Genomic DNA, 22,392 nt, shown 5'->3' on the forward strand with positions numbered 1-22,392 from the left:
CCGATTTTGATCAATGATGCATTTGAGTATTTCAAACAAGTAAGACACACAATGTCTAAATCCCAATTATATACTTTGCGATTATAATAATAATAATAATAATAATAATAATAATAATTATTATTATTATTATTATTATTATTAAAGCGTCTTTATTGTGGCGAAGTTAGGGCTCCCGGCCCTTTCTTACACTTAACCACTTAACCACTGTTTTTTGTTCCTTTTCTTTTCTTTTAGGTTTAGAGAATCATTTTGTAAATTAAAATTGGAATATAAGTTGTTCAGAAACGAATGTTACTAATTTTATAACATTTCGACTATTTGTTGGTGGTGGGGGGGGGGCAATTACCGTAGCCTAATACCATAGTTGGAGAGAGCACTGTAACAAAACTCTCTTGACTCTTTTCGAGAAAAGAACGAAAAAGGTGAATATTAAATAAAGAGTAAATTTAATGGTTTTCCTTTCTTAGTTGACATTTTTTTTTTTTTTTTTGGAATTTGTTCTTAATTTTAGTAAGTTTAGACATTTTGGAGAACTGAGTTGGAATAAACTGCCACTTTTGTTCTTCTATAGTGGGCAATCATGCTTTCCTAACTCCCTGATCAATACTGGTGTATGCCAAAATATAATATTCCTGCTCTTCATGCAATAACAGCGTATAAAATGAAATTTTAAATAACTCTGTCTTTCTTATTAGCTAACAGATTGATAAAATTCCTTGGGAAATACATTTCCTGGCTCTTTTAAATGTCCTTAAATGAAATTCAGGTTGATTCCTAATATTACTTTTAACTCAGAACATTTATAAACTTCAAGCTTCCGTTTCTCAAAATAACGTAAGTCTACTTACGCTGTTATTGCATCCAACTCCTCAATTATGGCACTTTCTCACACACACACAGACACACACACACACACGCATATATGTTGCATGACGTCGCTTCCAACTAATTATAAATGATAAACGTGTATTACTTGAATTCACAATGAACTTGGAACAAGCAAAGAAAAACCTGGACACGTGCTTTGGATCAGCAAACTCTGAGCTACAGGGCTCAAAGAACAAAGTTTGCGAAACAGATCGTCGTTTCTTGCAAACTCTTCTGTCAAGCGACTTGTCTTCTTAATGTCTGGTACATCTAACGTATTTGTGTATACTTGCAGGAAGAATAAGGAATAATCATATTATATTGGTAATAAGGAGCAAAAGCATCATTTGTTAGGTTTGTTACATTTTATCCAAATTATGTAAGTTGAGCATCATTAATTTTTCTGCAGATGTTCATATAGGGAGTGCATTCCTAGACCCAACCCTCACACAAATTACACACACTGACTCTTGAATGTGGTGAGACAGACTGTAGATTGCTGCATTTTCGTAGTGTTATACGTGAATCACCTCCATCCTCTGGGTAAAGTGGAACTCAAATGTTCTGCGTCGCTGAAAAGTTAGTAACACTCATCGGGTATTGCATTAGAACTTATATTGTATTTGTTCTGTTTTACAGATTGCAACAGTTCACACCCTCTTTTCCTACCGATGTCTAATTATTACATTTTAGGACCTTTTTAAATGGTTTTGATATTTTTTATTCTTTCTTTCAGGAGCAATATGTGCTTCTACCCACGAATCACATGGAGATAAAGACAGAAACTCATAGTGATTATGCTGAGCCAAGCATTGAAGAGACCAGTGTGGAAATTGTGAAAAGAGAACTTGAGAGTGAGGTAAAAGGTTTCATTCTTGATGGTTTACCATCAGAAAGCATTGGAATCCTTTCCATTATCCAATATTATAGACAATTATATCTTACAGCATTAGTCTGCAAGCCTACGTGAATTTAGTATTCACCTGTAAATCTCTATTTGTAGCAATCTCTGTCACCACACTTAGTTTTACATCATGATCTTGAAATCATTATAAGATGAATGTAACCATCACCAGGATCATCATCATCAGCTTCATTTACGATCCTAGGTTTACCATCTTCCATTCATCTCACATGATCTCCACCATCATGCACTGCGTCATGCATTGCCATTGTTCCCACCTGCATGTACCAGTGATCGTTCTTGTTACCTTCATGTCTGTTACTTCCAACTTATCAATAAGATGTCCTCAGTACACCCAGCTTACACTCCCGAGCAGCAAATTTGGTCTGAAAACAGACTGCTGTAAAGAGAGTTTCATTCAAAAACTCATTTTTTTCTAGAAAATGCTTTTGATAGCTACTGCAAGCTCACAGCATTAGTTTGTTTCATCTTGATACAATTTAACGTCAGAGGGATATCATTCTCCAAGAAATTTAAAAGTGCAAATTATCTGATGGAAAGATACAAATAGCAAGGCACTTAATCACTTTCTTACTTCCTCATCCTCTTTTCTTTTAAATCCTTCCTCCCGTCTACTTTATCCTTCACTTGTACCTTTCTTAACTTGGGTGGAAACACACAGGACAAGAGTTATATTTCACAGATAACTGTTACAGCTTCATTTTTTATGTATATCTTAAAAACTGTACTCCTTTTCTCTATTATTATGCTCTTTCCCTTGACTTTTGTAATTTTAATGTACAGGTAGTTACAGTTAGCTATATTTCAATAGTTCTACATAGTTTAAGTTTATGATAGGTTACTTACGAAGGTAATCCAAAAACTAAGGTTTCTTATTTTTAAAATAAATACATACAACTGTTTATTTTTACAATGGTTTACATCATTTTACAGCTTGAACATTTAGCTATTTTTCTACATAATCACCATGTCAGTCGATGCATTTTTGTAGGCGGTGTGACAGTTTTTGTATGCCCATGTCACACCAGCTCGCCGCCATGCTATTCAGGAGTTGTGAACCTCATCTTCCACCTCATCATCAGTGCTGGATCGCTTTCCAGCCAAATGTTCTTTCAACTTACAGAACAAGTGAGAGTCACTGGGCGACAAGTCAGGACTATAGGATTGGTGGGTGATGATGTTCCACTGAAACTGTTGCAGAAGTGCAATGGTTTACTGGGCGTCATGTGGACGAGCGTTGTCATGGAGAATGTTTATGCTCTTGCTCAACATTCCTCTTCTCCGGTTCTGAATTGCCTGTCTGAGTTTTGCAGGGTCTCGCAGTATCTGTCAGCGTTAATTGTGGTCCCAGCAGGCATAAAGTCGGCCAACAATACCCCTTTTCGATCCCAAAACACAGTTGTCATGACTTTACCGGCAGACTGTGTTTGCTTGAATTTCGGCGGCTTTGGCGAAGAGGGATGCCACCACTGACGTCATTGTTTCTTGGTTTCAGGTGTAAAGTGGAATGCCCAGGTTTCGTCACCCTTGACAATTGATTCCAAAAAGTTGTCCTGTTCGGTTGCAAAGCGCTGAAGAATGCACGGGTCGAATCAACTCGTTGCCGCATGTGGTCTTCAGTCAGCATGCGTGGCACCCTTCTGCACACACCTTCCGGTATTTCAACTTGTCTGTTAAAATTCTATGAGTGGCGCTTCGGGAAACCTCAGGAACCAAAGTGCGGAGATCATCCAGGGTGCTCCGCTGATCTTCGCGCATGATTTGCTCAAACCTCACGACTGTCTTGACGGAATTTGACGGTCTCCCGCTCCTTTGTTCATCGTGAATTTCAGTTTGACCGGCTGCAAACTCTCTACACCACTTACAAACATTTTTGACATTCATGCACTTCCGTCAATTGGCGATGGATTTCAATTGGTTGAGAACCTTTTGCGTTCAAAATCCAAATAACTGCACGCAGTTCACACAAAACGACTGCTAGACCTTCTCGTCCAGCCAACGCTGCTAGTCGCCTTTCTTCAACATGCAGTATGTTGCATTTCATATTACATCCCATTTCTTATTGAACTTCCCCTTATTAACTTCGTCAGAAGATATAGTACAAGTTTACGATGTACAATTACGACAAGTCTACTATACACAGCAGATTTAGGAGAAAATGGATCAATTTCTTATATTTTGATGCTTTGGCAAATGTCATTCGGCTGTTCATAACACGTATACTTGCCGCTCAACCGACTATTCCTCGTATACTTGCCGCTCAACCGACTATTCCTCTACGAAACACTACGTCCCTGACTCTCTTTCTTAATTAATACTAGGATGAGATTTTAAAATATTGAAATTTTTAATTAATCCACACATCATATAACGTGTATGGTGTATACAGTATTTGTAATCATTGGAAAATACTATTGTAAATATTAAGGCTTTTTTATGATTTTGATCATTAATCATAGAAACAATCTTTACATATTTCTTGACATTGTAAAAAAACTTGTTATCTCTGTTTCATATGAAGTCAACAAAAAAACTTTCGTATTAAATTTTTGTAACATAATTTAAAATTAGTATAACTTCCAGCGCTTTAGAGAACTAATGACCATTAATTACAATATTATTATAAACTGTTTGATTTTAAGAGATAGTCTTATATATAACATCTGAATCAGGGCCCTGACATAACTTGGAGTATTTAATGGTTGAAGATGCTTACCATGTCAGTCAAAACATGTCCCAAATTAAACAATATGTAAATGAAATGGCATATAGCTTTTAATGCCGGGAGTGTCCGAGGACATGTTTGGCTCACCAGGTGCAGGTCTTTCGATTTGACGCCCTTAGGGGACGTGCGCGTCATGATGAGGATGAAATGATGAAGACGACACATACACCCAGCCCCCTGCCAGAGAAATTAACTAAATTAGGTTAAAATTCCCAACCCTGCCGGGAATCGAACCCAGGACCCCTGTAACTGAAGGCCAGCACACTAACCATTTAGCCATGGAGCCGGACAAACAATAAGACACAATTATTAAACAGTGTGTAATAATTGTGTCTTAATTATATGGATTGTATTGTATTGAACAGGTGGATATTAATAAACTATTTGTAACTTTTTAATACACTTCACACTTGGTAGAAACATCCAATGGGAGCTCCATTCTCAATGGCTGCCAAGCCAAGACTGAGTGCCTCAGCGCGGCATGAGCATGTTTATATGCAAGCGCGGGAAACACTCTTCACAATATTGTGACAAGCAGCCACACGAACAGAGTTCTGTATTTATAAAAAAAATAGGGGACCTTATTGTTGGGATTACCCTCGTATTAATAATATGTAATCAGTGAGTGATCAACCTAATTCTTATACTGATTAAGTAAGTGTAAGACAGGGACAGCTGTCCCTAACTTTGTCAGGATAAATAAATTATCTATCTCTCTATCTGTCTTGACTATCATCCTGGCAGAATCCTCATCATAGTGTAAAACAAAAGCTAAAGGTTTCCATGTATTCAGTACTGTGTGTTGTAACCTTAAAAAAGTTACATATATTTGTTGAAACTAGTTTCGGTCTTACCAGAGACCATCATCAGTCAAAATCAAAGTAAAGGAAAGACATGAATAAAAAGAAAAAAGAAAAATATGTAGGTCGAGTCATAAGTCATGGCAACTATTCTTTTCTCGCGAACAGGAGACAACACGGAAAATCTAAGATATGCATTTGGAAACGTATCGTATGTACTTGCGTATGATGCCACTAGATGGTGTATGTAAGCAACAGTGTGGGTCTAAGCATGCCCCCAAGTTGAGTGTGTGAGTGAGAGCGTCAAAAAGTGGAAGTCAAACAACGGTGGGGATGGGAGGTTCTTTCACACCCACCTTGTTTGCCTGATCTGAGCCCATGTGACTATGATCTAATCCCCAAAGTCAAGAAGCCATTACGTGGACAACAGTTTGCTAAGAAAGAGGACATTGTAACAGCATTTCGGAGAGAGGTGTCACATGTTAGCGATACACATGAAGAGCATGGTACTCAGCGCCCGCCCCACCGCTGGCAACACACATTGGAAGCCTTGGGTGAATATTTCGAAGGTCTGTAACCAGTGGAGACCTGTCCTTTGTACGTAGTCTTGTGTATTTGCTGTCTATACCATAATAAAACAATGTTTACCAATGGCCTGTGTTCTGCCACTTTCCTACGAGAATCTCCTGAAGTCAAAATTTGTTTTCAGGCACTATGCATAAGTACATGCCCTATATTTATAAATGCATATCTTAGATTTTCCGTGTTGTCTCCTGTTCATTAGATAAAAAGTAGTTGCCATGACTTATGACTCAAACCGTGTGTGTGTGTATGTATATATATGAAACAGGAATGCCCGTACTTCAGTTTTGTGGAGAGCATGGATAATGCCAAGGCGTGTACGGTTCATGCTTTAGAGAGTACGAGAGAAGGGTAGTGAAATGAGTTCATATTTAAAGTGGAATTTGCAGTTTATTAAAAAAAATGCATAGAAATTATATCACCTTTTACAGACGAATAGTTTGAATGTCCTTGAAGATGTGGAGAAGGCGTCGTTCTGCGGCGCCGGCGTTGTCCCACATCATCAAAGTCATCCCACGTTGTCGGTGTTGACCCACGGCTGTTTTCAGCCCTTGATGTTGAAGGAGACTCGAACCTGGGGCGGTCGTCTGATGATAGTGCAGCATGGAATAGTTGTTGAGTTTTGTATTCCACTAAGTCCCATGAAAGGAGCAGAGAAATGTAAAACTTTCGCACAGAATGTCAGAGGAATCTGATACGACACTTCTTTACCGCACTGCACTGCAAATTAATTCGAGACACTGTTTACTGGCTGAATAGGTTCCACTATAAATGGTGTTGGATGCACATTTGAAAAAAAAAAAGAGGTGAATTCAAAATCACAGTTCTGTGTGAATGATTAATATTGTTTGTGCAATAGTCACTATCGAACTCGAAGTGATAGGCAATGAAAATAATCTCGAACTTCCTGAGATACGATGGTTTACCACTTCACTTAATCTCAGTGCAAAAGAAAATGAATCGAGTCCTTCGGACACAGTCTCTGCACTGTTTGTAATGAGTACATGCAATGTCCTAGCACACACACTCGTAGAAATAAATTAAAGTTTCTGCGAAGACAGAAAGAAACAGTCTGTGGCACAGTCTTGTGAAAGAGAGCCAAGTTCTGTTACGACTCAGTCTTAACAAAAAATCACGTAATTTCTCAGAGGTAAATTTTCCACTGAGGCACAATATTACACGCAAATGTAGACACAGTTTTTATGACAGGATTTAACATAGCCCCTTGAAAAGAAATAAAGGTACCGTATTCCACGAATCAGCACTATCCTTGAAAGGAAATATTGGCACGGTTTTATGAAAGTAAATGTTAGCACAGTTCTGTAAAATGGATTGACACAGTCTTTTGAAAATTAAGGTTGGCACAGTCTTATGAAAAGATAATGTCGACACTGTTTTTCTCACGGAGTGATTGACACAGTCCTTGAAAGAAAAGTAGGCACTGTCTTTTATGAAACAAAGTGACGCTGTCCATAAAAAGAATTGTTCTTTCATTATGGCACAATTTTTACGTAATAGCCTAACACAGTCTCTTGTAGAGGAAACAACTAAAGCACAGTCTTTATGCCCTAAGTCCTTTAAGCACAGTTTCAAAATATCAAGTGATTACCGTACAGTCTCTTCAGTTACACAATTCACAAAGCGAAATGATGTTTACTCGGCTCGACAGACCGATATTATCATTGAATAAGCTTTCGCTTACACGCGAAGTTAGAGTCCACAGAGAAGGCTTTCAACACTCGTATTACATACTTTCGAACCCCGGTCCTTAGCCGGACAGAGTAATGAACTGTATCACATCAGCGAGACGACTGGTTCATGATGAGGTACTGTGACGCACACTGTGACACACTGACACACTGAGCTCTTCGAGGCTGACGACCCCCTTATATTACTCAGGGTCGGACGGTGAGACTGAAAATATGAGCTTCTAAAAAAATTCATATCTCGGCCATCCTTGCGCCGATTTTAATGAAATTTCGGGTAGTAGCATTTGTTGTCCAAGCCTACAAGGTGACGTTCTCGAAGTTATAATTTAACCTTCCGTTCATGATGAAATGCTATAGAATCCAAGAGAACTTTCGCTGTGACGTCACTTTGCCTTGGCTGGCACTCTGTAGCAGCGCTTGCTTGCATGCTGTCCCCCACAACACCTGCGCGCTCGGCGCTCGTTTTGAATCCATACAGCCGGGTGTTAGCGAGTTCTCCTCGAGAAATACATGAACGCAAATGCTCGCAGGGCATTCCCTTTTCATTTCAATATATGAGGTGCAGTCTTCCAATTGGAGGAAAGCTGATAGCTTGCACAGGACATGTGATTGTGATGAGTGTTTAAAATCTTTATTTGTCTTGAATTTTATGCTTGCTTCATATATGTATGTTCTTTCTTTTTATTCATGTCTTGCCTTTACTTTGATTTTGACTGATAATGGTCTGTGGTAAGGCTGAAACTAATTTCAACAAATATATGTAACTTTCTTGAGATTTCAACAAACAGTATTGAATAGGTGGAAACCTTTAGCTTTTGTTTTACACTATATTGCTCTTCAATACAGATTAATATGAATTTTATATCACCTATGAGAATCCTCATCATTGGCACAGAAACTATCCGCCGTTTCTAGTATTTTATTGTATTTTCTACCTGATATTTTGTCATCCTAAATTTTAAAATGCCAATTGTCATACCGTATTTCCTGCAACCCCTTTCAAGCTGTAAGTTATCAGATAACTTGGTAGATTATACAGGTTGGTCAGAAACAACCTGAACCATGTATATGAGCATTAGAGAAGCTGGTCATACTTCTAAATAATTTGAAACTACGAAGGTTGATCAAATGTAAACTGAATTTTTGTTCCTGAACATCAACAGTTGGTAGGACTGGCCCCACACTTCTGCTATGCTTAGGTGAGACTGTTAGGAGTGGCGAGAGCGTGCTGTGAGATATTTCCCGCCGGTTCGTCAGTAATGCTCCACAATATCGGAGTAACAGGTGCACCCCTCCACTGGGCAATGCATAATTTAAAAATTTCTTGCTCGTGAAGGAGTTACAGTATCGGAAATTAGCCAGAGATTGACTGCACAGTTCGGTGATCAAATGTTGTCAAGGACGCGTGTGTTTGCATGGCATAAAAAGTTCAAGGAAGGACAAGAACGTGCGGAAATCAGCAACATGATTGCTGTGCTCGGACCAGCATTATGGAGGAAAACATTTGTACGATTAAAGACATTATTGACAACGATCGACAGGCGAGAGTATCAGAAATTGCAGAACAAGTTGGAATCAGTTGTGGGAGCTGTCAAGCAATCATCACCAACGACAGTTCCGTAAAGTGTGTTCCAGATGGGTTCCACGCCTTTTGACCGAAAATCTGAAATTGAGACATTTGGAGGTCTGTCAGAGGCTTACAGCAAAGTTTGCAGAAGAAGGTGATGCATTTTTGAGTTGGATCATCACCTGCGACAAAACATGGGTCCATCTCTACACTCCCGAATCCAAACAAGCCAGTAAGGAGTGGCGGTAGAAAATGGTCGCAGCACCAGTGAAAGCCAAGACTTGACTGTCAACTGGAAAGGTTCTTACAAACCTTTTTCTTTAGATCGGTGAAGCATTTTGCTGATTAATTTTTTGCAGGAGCAACTCACAATCAATGCTGCTTACTACTGTGGGCTGTTGAACAAGGCGAGGGTTGCATATCGCCGCAAAAGACTAGACCAACCGATTTGACAGGTCATCCTCCTCCATGACAATGCGTGGCCCCATACTGGAACTCTGTCTCCAAGTTACAGGACATGCACTGGACTACACTTGATCATCCTCCTTACAGCCCGGACTTATCACCGTGCGATTTTCATTTGTTCAGACCGCTTAAAGAATCTCTAGGAGGGAAACGATTTGTAGAGCCCTGCATGGATGCGGATATCTATGGATTTATCCGTGGATATCTACAAAGTTAATGTCTTAGCGGATACAAACTGAATGGCAGTGCAGATAATTTTGCTGATTTTTAAAAAAAAATAATGATGTTTGTTGATTTTCACTCAGGTATACTCTTTTTTAAGCTTGTTAGTCGACCCTTGACACTGGTATTAGTTGAATAGTGATATACAAAGAGCCTTGAGATCATAAAGCCGAAAATTTGACCTAAGCCTAGCTGGCTCCTGTCCGCAATTTAAGAAACAAAGGTCAGTATGTCAGTTTTCGCAAGAGGAAGTCCTTCATGAACCTGTGACTATAGGGATTCTGGTGCTGGTGTGTGGCTTATTGTATTATGCTAACAGATCTATCAGTTTCAATATCTTAGGTGTTATATACTGTAGTTAAATATTTACACTATCCGTGGATAACCACTTTGTGGATGCAGATAGCCATATGTGGATATTCTTTTGTATATCCGTGCAGGGCTCTAACGATTTGAAGATGACATGAGTGTGGAAGACTTCGTGCACAACTGGCTAGTGTCATGACCCCTTTTTACGATGAAGGCATCAAAAAGCTGGCCATATGCTGGGACAAATGCATTTCCAAAGCCAGAAACGGTGTGGAAAAATAAATTGTAATTGCCTTGTGTTTTTCAATAAATGAATTTACCCAAAATAAAAAATAAGATCCCATTTATATTTGATCCCCCTTCGTAGTTTGATCTCATGCCATTGCCATTTTTTCAACTGCTGAAGTTAGCCAGTCAGATCGCTTTGTGAGGCAGTGTTGTTAAATCTGCAATTGGCCCTAAACCAGCGTCAAACACAAACAAACCGTGAATTTCAGGCAGCGTCACTCTAATCCTGCCAGCTCACAGGTCCGTGTTCACATCACGGCCCTGGCGGAATTCTTTTTCTTCACTGGGTGCTATAAAGCTGATGTTTATGCCACGTACAGATTTGATAATGCTGCGTTTGAATTTACCCGTGGAGCATTCTGACTGGCTAACTTCAGCAGCTGGATAAAATGGCAATGATACGAAACAATAAATGATATTTTAAAATTATTTATCACTATGACTAACTTCCTAACACTTATATATCCGGTTCATGATGTTTCTGACCACCCTATATAATCCAAGTAGCCTTGAAGATTTTGTATAGTTTTAGTATTTTTCTAATATACTCAACTATTTTAGGTGCCAAATTTGCTGGTTCCAATGGCTGACGATGATCTAGCTGCGGTAAAGGTTGAAACGCATCCTGTATTTACCAACGAAAGTGCAGAAGAAGCTGCTGCTAGCACGGCGAAAGAGGAAGTTGAAATTGAGGTGATTATTTTTCCCAGTGGTAATAATATAACTATAAAAATTATAATTTATGAAAGGAAAGGGAGAAAATCTTGAAACTGTACAGAGCTTCAAGAATTTGAGAAGCGAACTTTTGCAGGGGAAAGGCTGTTCATGGATAGGATGACCAGATACAAATACATATTAAAAAAAGAGTATCTCAGCAACAATCAGGTACTGGATAAGTTAAACCTTCACCCGTCATCCACTCGCAGGAAAGTAGCTGACCTTGGCTTTTGAACTTGCATCCTTCTTTTCACTACATGTCCCAACTTGCAAGACCAGGTTGAATTCACCCCTTCATATTCCGTGTTCCCGTCTCTCTCTTGTTCAAAGAACTTTATTTATCTGCATTCCAACCCTCCTTAACTCTATCTTCTGACAGGAACTTGGACACTTTTTCTTCGTATGCCTCCTTTAATTGATTCTTCCTTAACTTAACATAGCTCATTTCTTTCATCTTCTTTTTTGTCTCTTCTCATTTTGTTCCCTCTATTGTGCAGAATGTAATATTTATTTTTTACTGTACTATACTGTTTATGTTTCATATCTGTATTTTTCTTACTTTGCCTAGCTATAAGTTGTTCTCTTCATTTTACTTTCAGTAATTTTCCACGTTTTCTTTTGTCTTTATGTTTTATTGTTAATTGTTTGGACTGTACAGTTATTTTGTTAGCTTTAGTTTTTCTTTTGCTACTATTGACATTAGATGATTTTTTCATTGCTCTTTAAAAAAAGTATATTTGCATTGTGCTACTCCACTGTAAATAAATTTTTCATTTGAGAACTCTGTAATTTGGCTTCTTGCAGTTTTGGTTTCCCGAACAAATACAGTATAACCTCGATTTTGCACGACCTCCATTTAACGGAAGAAATTTCCAGTACAAAAATGTATTCCATTAGAGCAATGCTATTTTTATTCGATTTAACGTAATTCACTTCTACTACTTCTTCTTCTTCTTCTCTCCCTTTGTGCCATTAGGCGTCGGGACATTTCAGCCATTTACTAAAGTTTCTTCTGTTGTGCGCCATTCTCTGAACCTCACCCAGGGTCTTCCCTCTTTCATGCCAGGTTGTTCCCTTGTTATCTGTCTGGCTACTCTCATGTTTCTCCGAATAGTTAATTTCGCTCCACGTGGGTTATTAGCCCTACGGAAGCTAGCATGATGAAGTGGCTGCCCTCTTAGCTGTCATGCCAGCCTGTTTTCTGTCAGGTTATCTTACCTTAGCCTTTGGGGTCCACTCCCTATCTGCAAGGCAGCAGTTTGTTGTTCACAGTTCCTCTGCCTACTCCGCCGTTGAGGTCATTTACAAGGTTCCCTCTTCTGCCTTCGTAGCCATTGACTGCCAACTTTTGATGAATTTATGTGCCATTTCCTGCAGAAAGGCTTCATCTGGCCTCCAAAAGGGGAACTCCTCCGCCCGTAGCTGTTGGCCCCCTCTTCTGGTTGTCAGGTTTGGTAATGGCTGCCTGACCCTCGGCCAAACAGTCGCAGGTTGTACCGTCTACTGTCACATACGGTAGCAGGATATTCCTTACCTGACTGACATAACGTACTTCACAGTAGGGCAAAACCCGCATTTAGCATTAAGAAAATGTTAAAATTCTCAAATATTATTTCTATTTGTTTTGGTTATGGGACATTAAGAACTTATTTAAAAGACGTCATACGTTTGCTAAGGATGATACAAGGCAGAAGAGGAAATTACAGCGCGGGCCCTTAGGGCTAATGCGCGATGTCAGGCTCAGATGCCCATCCGGCCGCGGCCACTGTAGCAGAAGAGATACCCCATTTTAATGACAATATTATTATAACCTTCGAAAATTTCTGTATTAATCTGTGCAATATCCTGCCGTTACACTCATGAGAATCCTTTTCATGGTTCATCTGTTATTATGGGCAAATTCAGGCTCGTTAGTTTGTATGCGTTATCAATATTCATACTCTCTGCAAAATACAGATGACTCTCCAGCATTAATATTGAATGTGATCGATCATCTTCCATATCGATTCCTCACTACGCACAAGCAAGTCGATCTTGAGCGAGCCTGAGGTCTCCTCACATTTACACTCATTCTCTTTGTACAACTCTGAGTCTCCGACTCGTGTAAACAAACATCGGGGTAATATGCTTTTGCAATAAGTGCAATGCCAGCAGTTGTTAACTCCTCAGAATTATAGGCTCAAGTAAACGATTGCTTAATTTTAATACTATGTACTGAAATAAAATAAGAATGTGATACTTATTATTCTTCTTCTCAAGATACAGCGGTGTGCATAATTTCAGAGGTTCGGTTATATATTTTTGCGTCTTTTTAAATTTCAGGAAGGCTGTTCTTGTGTAAATTTATAGTGAAAATACTATCACAGTTCTAGAGAGACCTTCAAATATGTTTTCATAGTACATGCGCGGTAAACCTAGGTTAGGTGATGCTGTTTGAAGTAAGAAAATGGAAATGTTTACCACAAGCCTCTGGAGTAATGCTATTACAGTTAAAAAGGATGAAAATGAATCTTCGTATTCAGACTGTTGGAATTAGAAAATACATGCTAATGAATAACCCGCTGCTTGAAAATCCGCGAAAATGTTTAAACAAACCGATTGCCGTTTTATAACGGTTTTAATGTGTTTTTGTGTGAGTTTGGTATTTTTCCTGACTTTTATGGACAATCATATATATAATGTTATAAGAACAACCTTAAACTGAAGCAGTTCTGCATTCACCGACAAAAATCTGTAAAAATGAAGCACAAACCGTAACTACAATACAGTGTGTAGGGTAGATATCTCCCTGTTTTATTGCTGTCACTGTGTAAATAATGTATGATGATACAATTTATGTTAATATAGGCAAACATCCCTGGAAAAGTTGTGCTTTCTGCTAAAACCTTGATTTAAGGTAAACCCCCATTTAAGGTTATATCATGTCCCCCTAAAAATGTTAAATAGGGGTTCTACTGTAAATAAATAAATAAATAGGCGGACTATGCCGAAAGAAAGAGGACACAAAATTCTTCTAATGAGAGTCTGGATCTAGATGTATATATTCTAATTTTCACATACATAAACAAAATTTATCCATTTCCATATTATACAGTAAATTCTTACAAAAATTAAACAATGAAGGTAATTTACACACCTTGTTGGTGCTTTAGTGAAGATTCAGGTACCTTCAGGAATTCTGGCATGTCTAACCGTTGCCTACGAGATACACAAGGCCGGGAAATACAGCACACTAGACTCGTCCTCGAGATACTTCCGGCAAGTGCCGCTAGAGTTCTCTTTACTGATCTGTCTCGCCCGCTCATTGCAACACGTTTGAATTTGAAAAACTATAAAAATTCATTAAAACTAGTAATTTCACTAGGTAGCAAACAGATAAGAGATCAAAGGTAGACAAAGAGCAATTGTTTGACTTATCTTCTACAAAGTATTTCTTAGAATATGCTTGAACGAAATAAGCAATTCACGAAAGAAGCAGAGAAATCTGATAGCTAGTTTGTCACTTCCTAGCGATTCCTTTAACTGTGCCTCAGAGTATCCGATAAGCGGATTGAGATTGCAGTCATAAATAAAAATCACCATTTCACCAATTATCAGCGATCCAATCTTTTCCTCCGCACATCTGATATTGTGACATTCGTATTGAAGCTGCTGTTTGGTGAGCGATGTTATGCCCGTTACACAAATATTTAGCGTCGTTTCACCATATTTCTCTTTTTTCTTCCCGTAAAATTGAATTTGTGTTTGCCTCTGTGGTGTAATGGTTAGTGTGATTAGCTGTCACCCCCGGAGGTCTGGGTTTGATTCCCGGCCCTGCCACGAAATTTGAAAAGTGGTATGAGGGCTGGAATGTGGTCCACTCAGCCTCGGGAGGTCAACTGTGTAGAGGTGGGTACGATTCCCACCTCAGCCATCCTAGAAGTGGTTTTCCACTTCTCCTCCAGGCAAATGCCACCAGGATAGTACCTAACTTAAGGCCACGGCTGCTTCCGTCCCTCTTCCCTGCCTGTCCTTTCTAATCTTCCCATCCCTCCACAAGGCTCCTCTTCAGCATTGCAGGTTAGGCTGCCTGGGCGAGGTACTGGTCATCCTCCCCAGCTGTATCCCCCGACCCAAAGTCTGGTGCTCCAGGACACTACCCTTGAGCGGTAGAGGTGTGATCCCTCGTTAAGTCCGAGGGAAAAACCGACCCTGGAGGGTAAACAGATGAAGAAAGAAGAAGAAAATTAAATTCGTTCTAACGGGAATAAAGCTCCTAAATGACCAATTTTAGCATGCTTTTCAATTTGGTTTGCTTTTTGGTCAAGTTCAGATACCATAAAACTTTTTTTTCTGATTTCATTACCCGTATCCTACTTATCAATTTACAGATTATTTTCTGTAATCTGGTATTTAATTTTCTCATCCGTATATTTTTTAGATTTAACAGAGATACTCGTAGACTTTCCTTGATATAGAAACGTGACTTGTACTCCTTTTTCATTTGTGGCTGATTTATGAAGATAGGGTATGTTCATCGTTACCTGAATCGGAACTTTTACTATATTTTGATGGCAATACATAATTTTTGGGAGCTGGACACTTCCTGGGTTTGACATTTTCCTGTTTGTGAACAGGATACACAGTGAAAACAGAAGGAAATTTGATTGATGTGGTTACGCTGAAATCTGTTTTATGAGAAGAATTGCTAGGTAACTAAAGAGATCCTACTATATCACCTTGCCTAGAAATAGTTTGCTTCCATTTCTCCCTTAAACCGCACTCGGAAGGGAAGCTATGGAACGTCAATTTTCATGCTTTTTTAGTGTCATCTGAAATACAGAGAGGTACACAACAGTGCACCTTCTTAACCTCACAGACATTCATCGACAGAAACAATATTTATTTAAAGATAAAAACTTCATTGTTCCGTATTGAAATTATTGATGTTAAAAATTAAATAATTGAAAAGGAGGTTGAACCTCCTTTTCAATTATTTAATTTTTAACAGAAACAATATTCACAATAAATTGCTTAAAATCAACACAGCATCACAATTACTCTGCATATCAAAAAGTTAAAGTCCGCCAACCTGACATCTAGCGGCCAACCCGTGAACATGGTCGGGCCACTTTTTCAGCGACCAATTAGTAGCTATGTCCCGGCCTTGTATCTCGTAGGCAAAGGTCTAACATATATACATGTAAATTCCTTTAGATTATATTGAACCGTTAAGAGGATTTTCACATATTCTACTTTGAAACAGTTCCTCTTATCAGTCCATTGTGCTGAGATCATTGAAAATTCCCTTCCTACATTTGCATTGTGCCCCGGTATAGAAAAAAATTATTCTGCAAGTTCTAACAACTCTGAACTACAATTAACTTTGCCCATTTCTGCCTGCAAGGGAACTTGTTATATTCAGGCATTACTGCTCTCATACAGGAATTGTTTAAAATTGCAGAACTTATCAAAAGAAAGCCTAATACAAAATATTTTTAATGCTCGACAATGCCCAAATATAAATATTATGTGCCAGAAAACTAAATCTTAATGAGGCTCATTATACTTCAAGTTTCATTATGACACAGGTTTTCCACCAGAGTTCAGATTTTCATTGTGATACAGGTTCTCCACAAATCAGAGTTCAGATTTTCATTATGATACAACTGTTCGACCAATTAGGTAAGGATAGCAAATTCAAACATGTCTGACACATGTATAAACATCAAAACATCTCCTGCTTCCAATATTCCACACCCACACGGCCCATTCCCGCAAATTCACTTCATCAACTGTACAATAAACAATTTGTATTGGAAATAAAGCTACGTTATATGACCTTCTGTCAAAGCTTTGAAAACATGACATTGTCAAGGTCTCTGATCCACTCACAGGAAATCAATAACCCAGTGCATGCATTCTGTTCAGTAAACTGAAATGTCAAGCGACATCTCAACAAAAGTTTATGAATATTGAAAAAAATAGAGTTATAATTATCGTCAAGCTAAAACAGTCGTATGCAACTTGCCTATAATGGTAATTAAGACACTCGTATGGAAATTATAAAAGGAGCATAGTGAGTTTTATAAATATACCCATGTCTTAATTATTGCCATTATAGGCAAGTTGCATAATGTACTATTTTAATATCACAATAATAAATGTTACTTTTAACGCCATCCATTTAAAACAGGCTTCTTTCAAATCCAGGTGATCTGTTGCTTGTCACATTGTCAGCTGTCATACATTAACACAGCAGTGATCTGACAGGGTATTGCTGAGAAAGAAGTATGGAATTGTAAATAGCATCTATGATTGTATTATAAAGCAAGCATAGAATAATCGTATACTCCAGGCTGAGTAGCTCAGATGTTTGAGGCGTTGGTCTTCTGACTCCAACTTGGCAGATTCTATTCTGACTCAGTCCGGTGGTATATGAAGGAGCTTAAACACGTCAGCCTTGTGTGGGTAAATTTACTGGTATGTAAAAGAACTCCTGCAGGACTAAATTCTGGCACCTCAGCGTCTCCAAAAACTGTAAAAGTAGTTAGTGCGACATAAAGGAAATAACATTCTTATTACAGTAGAACCTCGATAATTCGAAATCTGTTAATTCAAAATCCCACCTAATTCGAAGAAGCTCTCGTTCCCGGAAACATGAGATACAGTTTTGCATGTTATTTAAATTGTTTAATTCGAAATACGGATAATTTGTAATTCGAAGTACAATGTCGGCCCTATTACCGAAATTCAGACCTTTTTAATTCGAAACTGCCTTTACATTTTAAAACAATAGTATGTTACAGAGTAATTTCAACTCGAAATTTATCCGCTCCGCATCATAATAGAACGAGCGTTCCGGAATGTGGAAGGGTAGCTTTCCGCACTTACACTCACTTCGGTGCATCTACAGTGCGCTTCATGATTGCTAAGTTGAATGAAATCGGAATTCTTTTGTATTCAACCTTTAAAGGAACGCCGTAATATCACGCAACAGGCAGTGTGTGGAAAAACAGAATCCGCGAACACTGGCGATGCCGACAGTTGTCGAGAAAACGTAGCTCATATAATAAATTTGTAGGCACCGAACAATATTGTCATTGCCGGTGAAACTGCATTGCTTTATTTTAATGCAAGCCCAAACGGTCTTATGGTTTTAAATGGGTCATAGTAGTGCGTTGCAATGCACATGGGATGGAAGCGAGAAACTTTATCCCCTCGTCATAGGAAAGTTGGATAAACCACAACGTTTTAAGGGCGTCGGGCACTTTCCATGCCAGTACAAAGCATCTAAAAATGCAAACAGTACAGAAATCCAAAATATAATGCATTTACACATAATTTATCCTCGTCTTCGAATTGTGTGATTTTTTTTCCTTTCGTTGCGTGAGGTTATGTTTGTCAGTGATAATCCAAGTGCATTATTTGAACATTATAAATGCACCTTGTTGGATACATTTCAGACACAGTTTTTTTCCATGGCATTTGAAAGGTTTAAACTGTGAATTGAGGTGATCGCATGTATTAATGGGTCTTAGAATACTTTGTGATGCGGCAAGTGTTTACATTTCTGAAGTACGAGAGAAGTGCTATGGCGGGAATTCGTACAAGGATAAAGTCATAGAAAAGTTCGATTTTAAGGGCATCGGGTACTTCCTTTGTAAATACAAGGCATCTAAAATGCATGCAGTATAGTAATCCAATTAATAAAGCACTTGCACGTGGGAGCCAGCATAGACTTCTCCTCGTCTTTGAATCGTGCTTTTTTTTTTTCTTTCGTTGCGTGAGGTTATGTTTGCCAGTGAGATATCCGAGTGCATTACTTGAATACTGTAAATGCACCTTCTTGGATACATTTTGGAACTAGTTCTTTTTTCATGGCATTTGAAGGGTATAAACTGTGAATCAAGGTTAACTGCATGCAGTAACGGGCCATAGAATATTTTGTAACGCGGCGAGGGTTGGTACTTCTGAATTGCGAATTGGCGGTTAATTCGAAATCACGTAATTCGAAGTCCGATTTTTGAGTCCCAACGACTTCGAATTAACGAGGTTTTACTGTAATCGTCGTATGTACAGTACATTGATAATCACATTACTATATATCGACACGATATCAATGATGCCATTACATAGTAAAAAATACTTGTGAAAACAAAGTAGTAAAACAGATCACTAAAAAACGAGGACATTTTGGTTATTTTTAAATAATCCACCCATAACTCAGACAGTGGTCTTAAAAGGGGAACATGTCTGGATAAAAGAGGAAGATCAGTAAAAGGACTCAGCGGAGAAATGCATTCTACTAGAGTGGGAGAAATCTGGTGTGGAGGAATGATGTACCAGTGAAGTGTAAAGGGGAGATGTTTAACCCTCTGGATGCCAGGCTGTAAGATCATGGTGTGTGGCCTTTCGGCCAGCTTTGCCGGCCACTCTTTTGCTATGAAGGTTTCTTTGGTAGCCCTTAAAAGAGCTGTTTGACCTGGTCAGACAGGAATGGATAGGATATAGGAAAAGGTTACACTTTAAAGTACAGGGTGCAGTTGCCAAATACATTCATTTTTGTTTCTTCTGATTTAACATTCATAACCAAAGGCTAAGACATGCCAAGCCACAATTTAGTTTTGCATCTTGAAAACTATCGAAGACTAGTAGCAGAGGTAGTAGCTTTCTTAGAAGCAAAACAGTCATAGTTAGTGAAAATGCACACCCTAAGGAAAAATATTCTCCTATGTCCTGTTTTGGAGATAAATCCTTGTTATTCTTTTCCATACCACACAGGTAAATAGAGAATATGTGAGTGTGGCTGTAATTGCAATAGAGCTTCATTTTCTTCACTTAAAAGTGTACAAATTTTGTATAATTTTTTGAAAAATTTAATTTCAAAATTTGACCTGATTTTTACATCTATAGCGTATTTTTATCATGGGTATGATACCTTTCTGAGAATATTAACCTAATTTTGAATAAAATACTAATGTTTAATGCAATTTTTAATAGTACTTTTTGAGAATTACAAATTTTTCCAAAATTATGTACGGACAGGTAAAATACACAATAAACCCTTCTTTACTTTTAACATTTGTCAGTCAATAAATTATTTTCTAATGAATCACTTAATTTTGGTGTATTTTAATCATGTATCATATATCCATCCTTACACTACTGGAAGTAAATAAGCAAATGTATAAACAGACAAAATGACAAGCATGTGACACGAAGTGGCAGAATGCAGGGCTACCACGCGCAAAACTTTTATAAAACTTCAGTGATATCAATATCACATTTTATTGATATTTCGAGACAGTTAAAGCTTCAATCTTTCTGGCGGTATCACTTATGCTGCCATCATGCAGCAGGAATTGGAAGATAGAGGTGAAAGAAAAACGTGGCCGACAGATCGGCCCCCGGCATTTTTAGCAGCAAATCGCATGGCCAATAGATCGGCCGCCTGGCAATATAAGAGTTAAGTTATACTACTACTGCCCAGTATCGACACATGCAATGGAAACTTGGACATTGACAAAAGAACAGGAGGATAAAATCAAGGCCAGTGAAATTAAATTTTTAAAATTGTAGGAAACGCAAGAAAGGGCAGAGTAAGTAATGAGGATGTCAGGAAGGAAATCGGAGTGGAAAAGCTTTACGACAGTATAAAGAGGGATAAATATAGACAATGTGGACATGTTAAGAGGATGGAAGAGGAAAGATGCCGAATGGATTGTGGGCAGCCAGATAGATTGTGGGGGGGGCAAGAGGAAGAATCAGAATAAGGTGGCTGAATAATATCAAGAATAGTAGGGCATTTAGGATGTTAGGAAGTTTTTCTGGAGACCGAAAAAAATCGTCATAAAGAGGGAACATGCTAAAAAAATGAAAAACAATTACACTGTTAAAGTTAGGTTTGAATGTAAAGATAAGTATGATGAAAACAAAGAAACAAGTGTTTGCAAGTATAATTAATGAAATAAATAAAGAAATAATACAGATTAAGAGCACCAACATAGTAAAGCATAACGAAAACCATTCATTAGCATGTATTTAATAGGACATGGACTGGGACTTTAGAAATGAAATGGCGTATGGCCGGGAGATCCCAGGACAGGTTCGGCTCGCCAGGTGCAGGTGTTTTGATTTTACTCCCGTAGGCGACGTGCGCGTTGTGATGAGGATGAAGTGATGATGAAGACAACACATACACCCAGACCCCATGCCAGGGAAATTAACCAATGATGGTTAACATTCCCGACCCTGCCGGTAATCGACCCCGTGGCCCCTGCGACCAAAGATCAGCATGCTAACCATTTGGCCATGGAGCCAGACTGGGACTTTAGAGTATTGATATAATAACCAGGGAAACTCGCTAGAGAGCGACATCTTAACCAGTTTTGTCTTTAATTACCTAGTCTAGCTATAAGTACTCTCACAGACTCGTGCATGCATGTGCTTGGAGTCTCTTTGGCCAGTCATCTACCACAGAATTGATAGTGTCATTTGGAAAATCTGCCACAATTGCCACCAAGGAGTGCTTCAAACTTTCAAGGGAAAGGTTTCATTTCTCGCAGACCATTCCCTCTAGAACTACCCAGGGTTTATAGTCCAGTGGGTTGAGATCGAGGCTCCGAGAAGGCCACTCAGCAGTGGGGATGAGTTCTGGTACATTGGTCTGCAACCACTGTTATGTCATCCTTGCCATATGAGTTGGTGCAGAATCTTGCTGGAACGTCCAGGGTTCATTGTTGAACACTGTGTTCAAGTCCTTCTGAGGAGGATCCAGAACAGTTTCTACATACATTGGCATTCGTTTTTACACCATTCTCACAAAAATGAAGCTTGGTGGGGCCCTTGTAGTTCACCCCCCTCACCAAACCATGACTAAGGATGGTTGGTGACCACTCTGGACCTTAGGAACTCTCTCTCTCTCTCTCAAGCTTCTCGAGAACTTGCTGCATATATCCTATCGCTCTGTCAGTTGAAGTTCTCTTCAACAATGAAGACTTTCTCCTGGGTACAAAAGGATTCTCCGATGTCCATGGTCAGTGTACTGCTGCAGGAGTAGTTTGATTTTAAGTTTCTCTGCTGTTTCAGTTGCATTCTTAGGAAGTTTCAGGTACTCCGCCGATAAGCTCTACGCCACTGGTCAAGGCTAACCTTCAGCCCAACAGTTGCTTGCTACCTGAAAAAAAACCGGTTGTATAGTACAGCTCAAAATTTTGTGACAGTATTTATGG

General features: G+C 38.8%; 1 protein-coding gene across 4 annotated transcripts in view; it reads left to right on the plus strand.

Moving 5' to 3' along the window:
* Window positions 1–22,392, plus strand: part of LOC136881936 (E3 SUMO-protein ligase ZBED1) — a 123,757-nt gene that overhangs the window by 20,330 nt on the left and 81,035 nt on the right. For all 4 annotated transcript variants that reach the window (XM_067154396.2, XM_067154393.2, XM_067154394.2 and 1 more), the window contains exons 3-4: window positions 1,607–1,729; window positions 11,024–11,155. In XM_067154396.2, the coding sequence (XP_067010497.2) occupies window positions 1,607–1,729; window positions 11,024–11,155 (255 nt within the window). The remainder of the gene's footprint in view (window positions 1–1,606; window positions 1,730–11,023; window positions 11,156–22,392) is intronic.

Source organism: Anabrus simplex, chromosome 10, assembly GCF_040414725.1.
Source record: "Anabrus simplex isolate iqAnaSimp1 chromosome 10, ASM4041472v1, whole genome shotgun sequence".
NCBI lineage: Eukaryota > Metazoa > Arthropoda > Insecta > Orthoptera > Tettigoniidae > Anabrus > Anabrus simplex.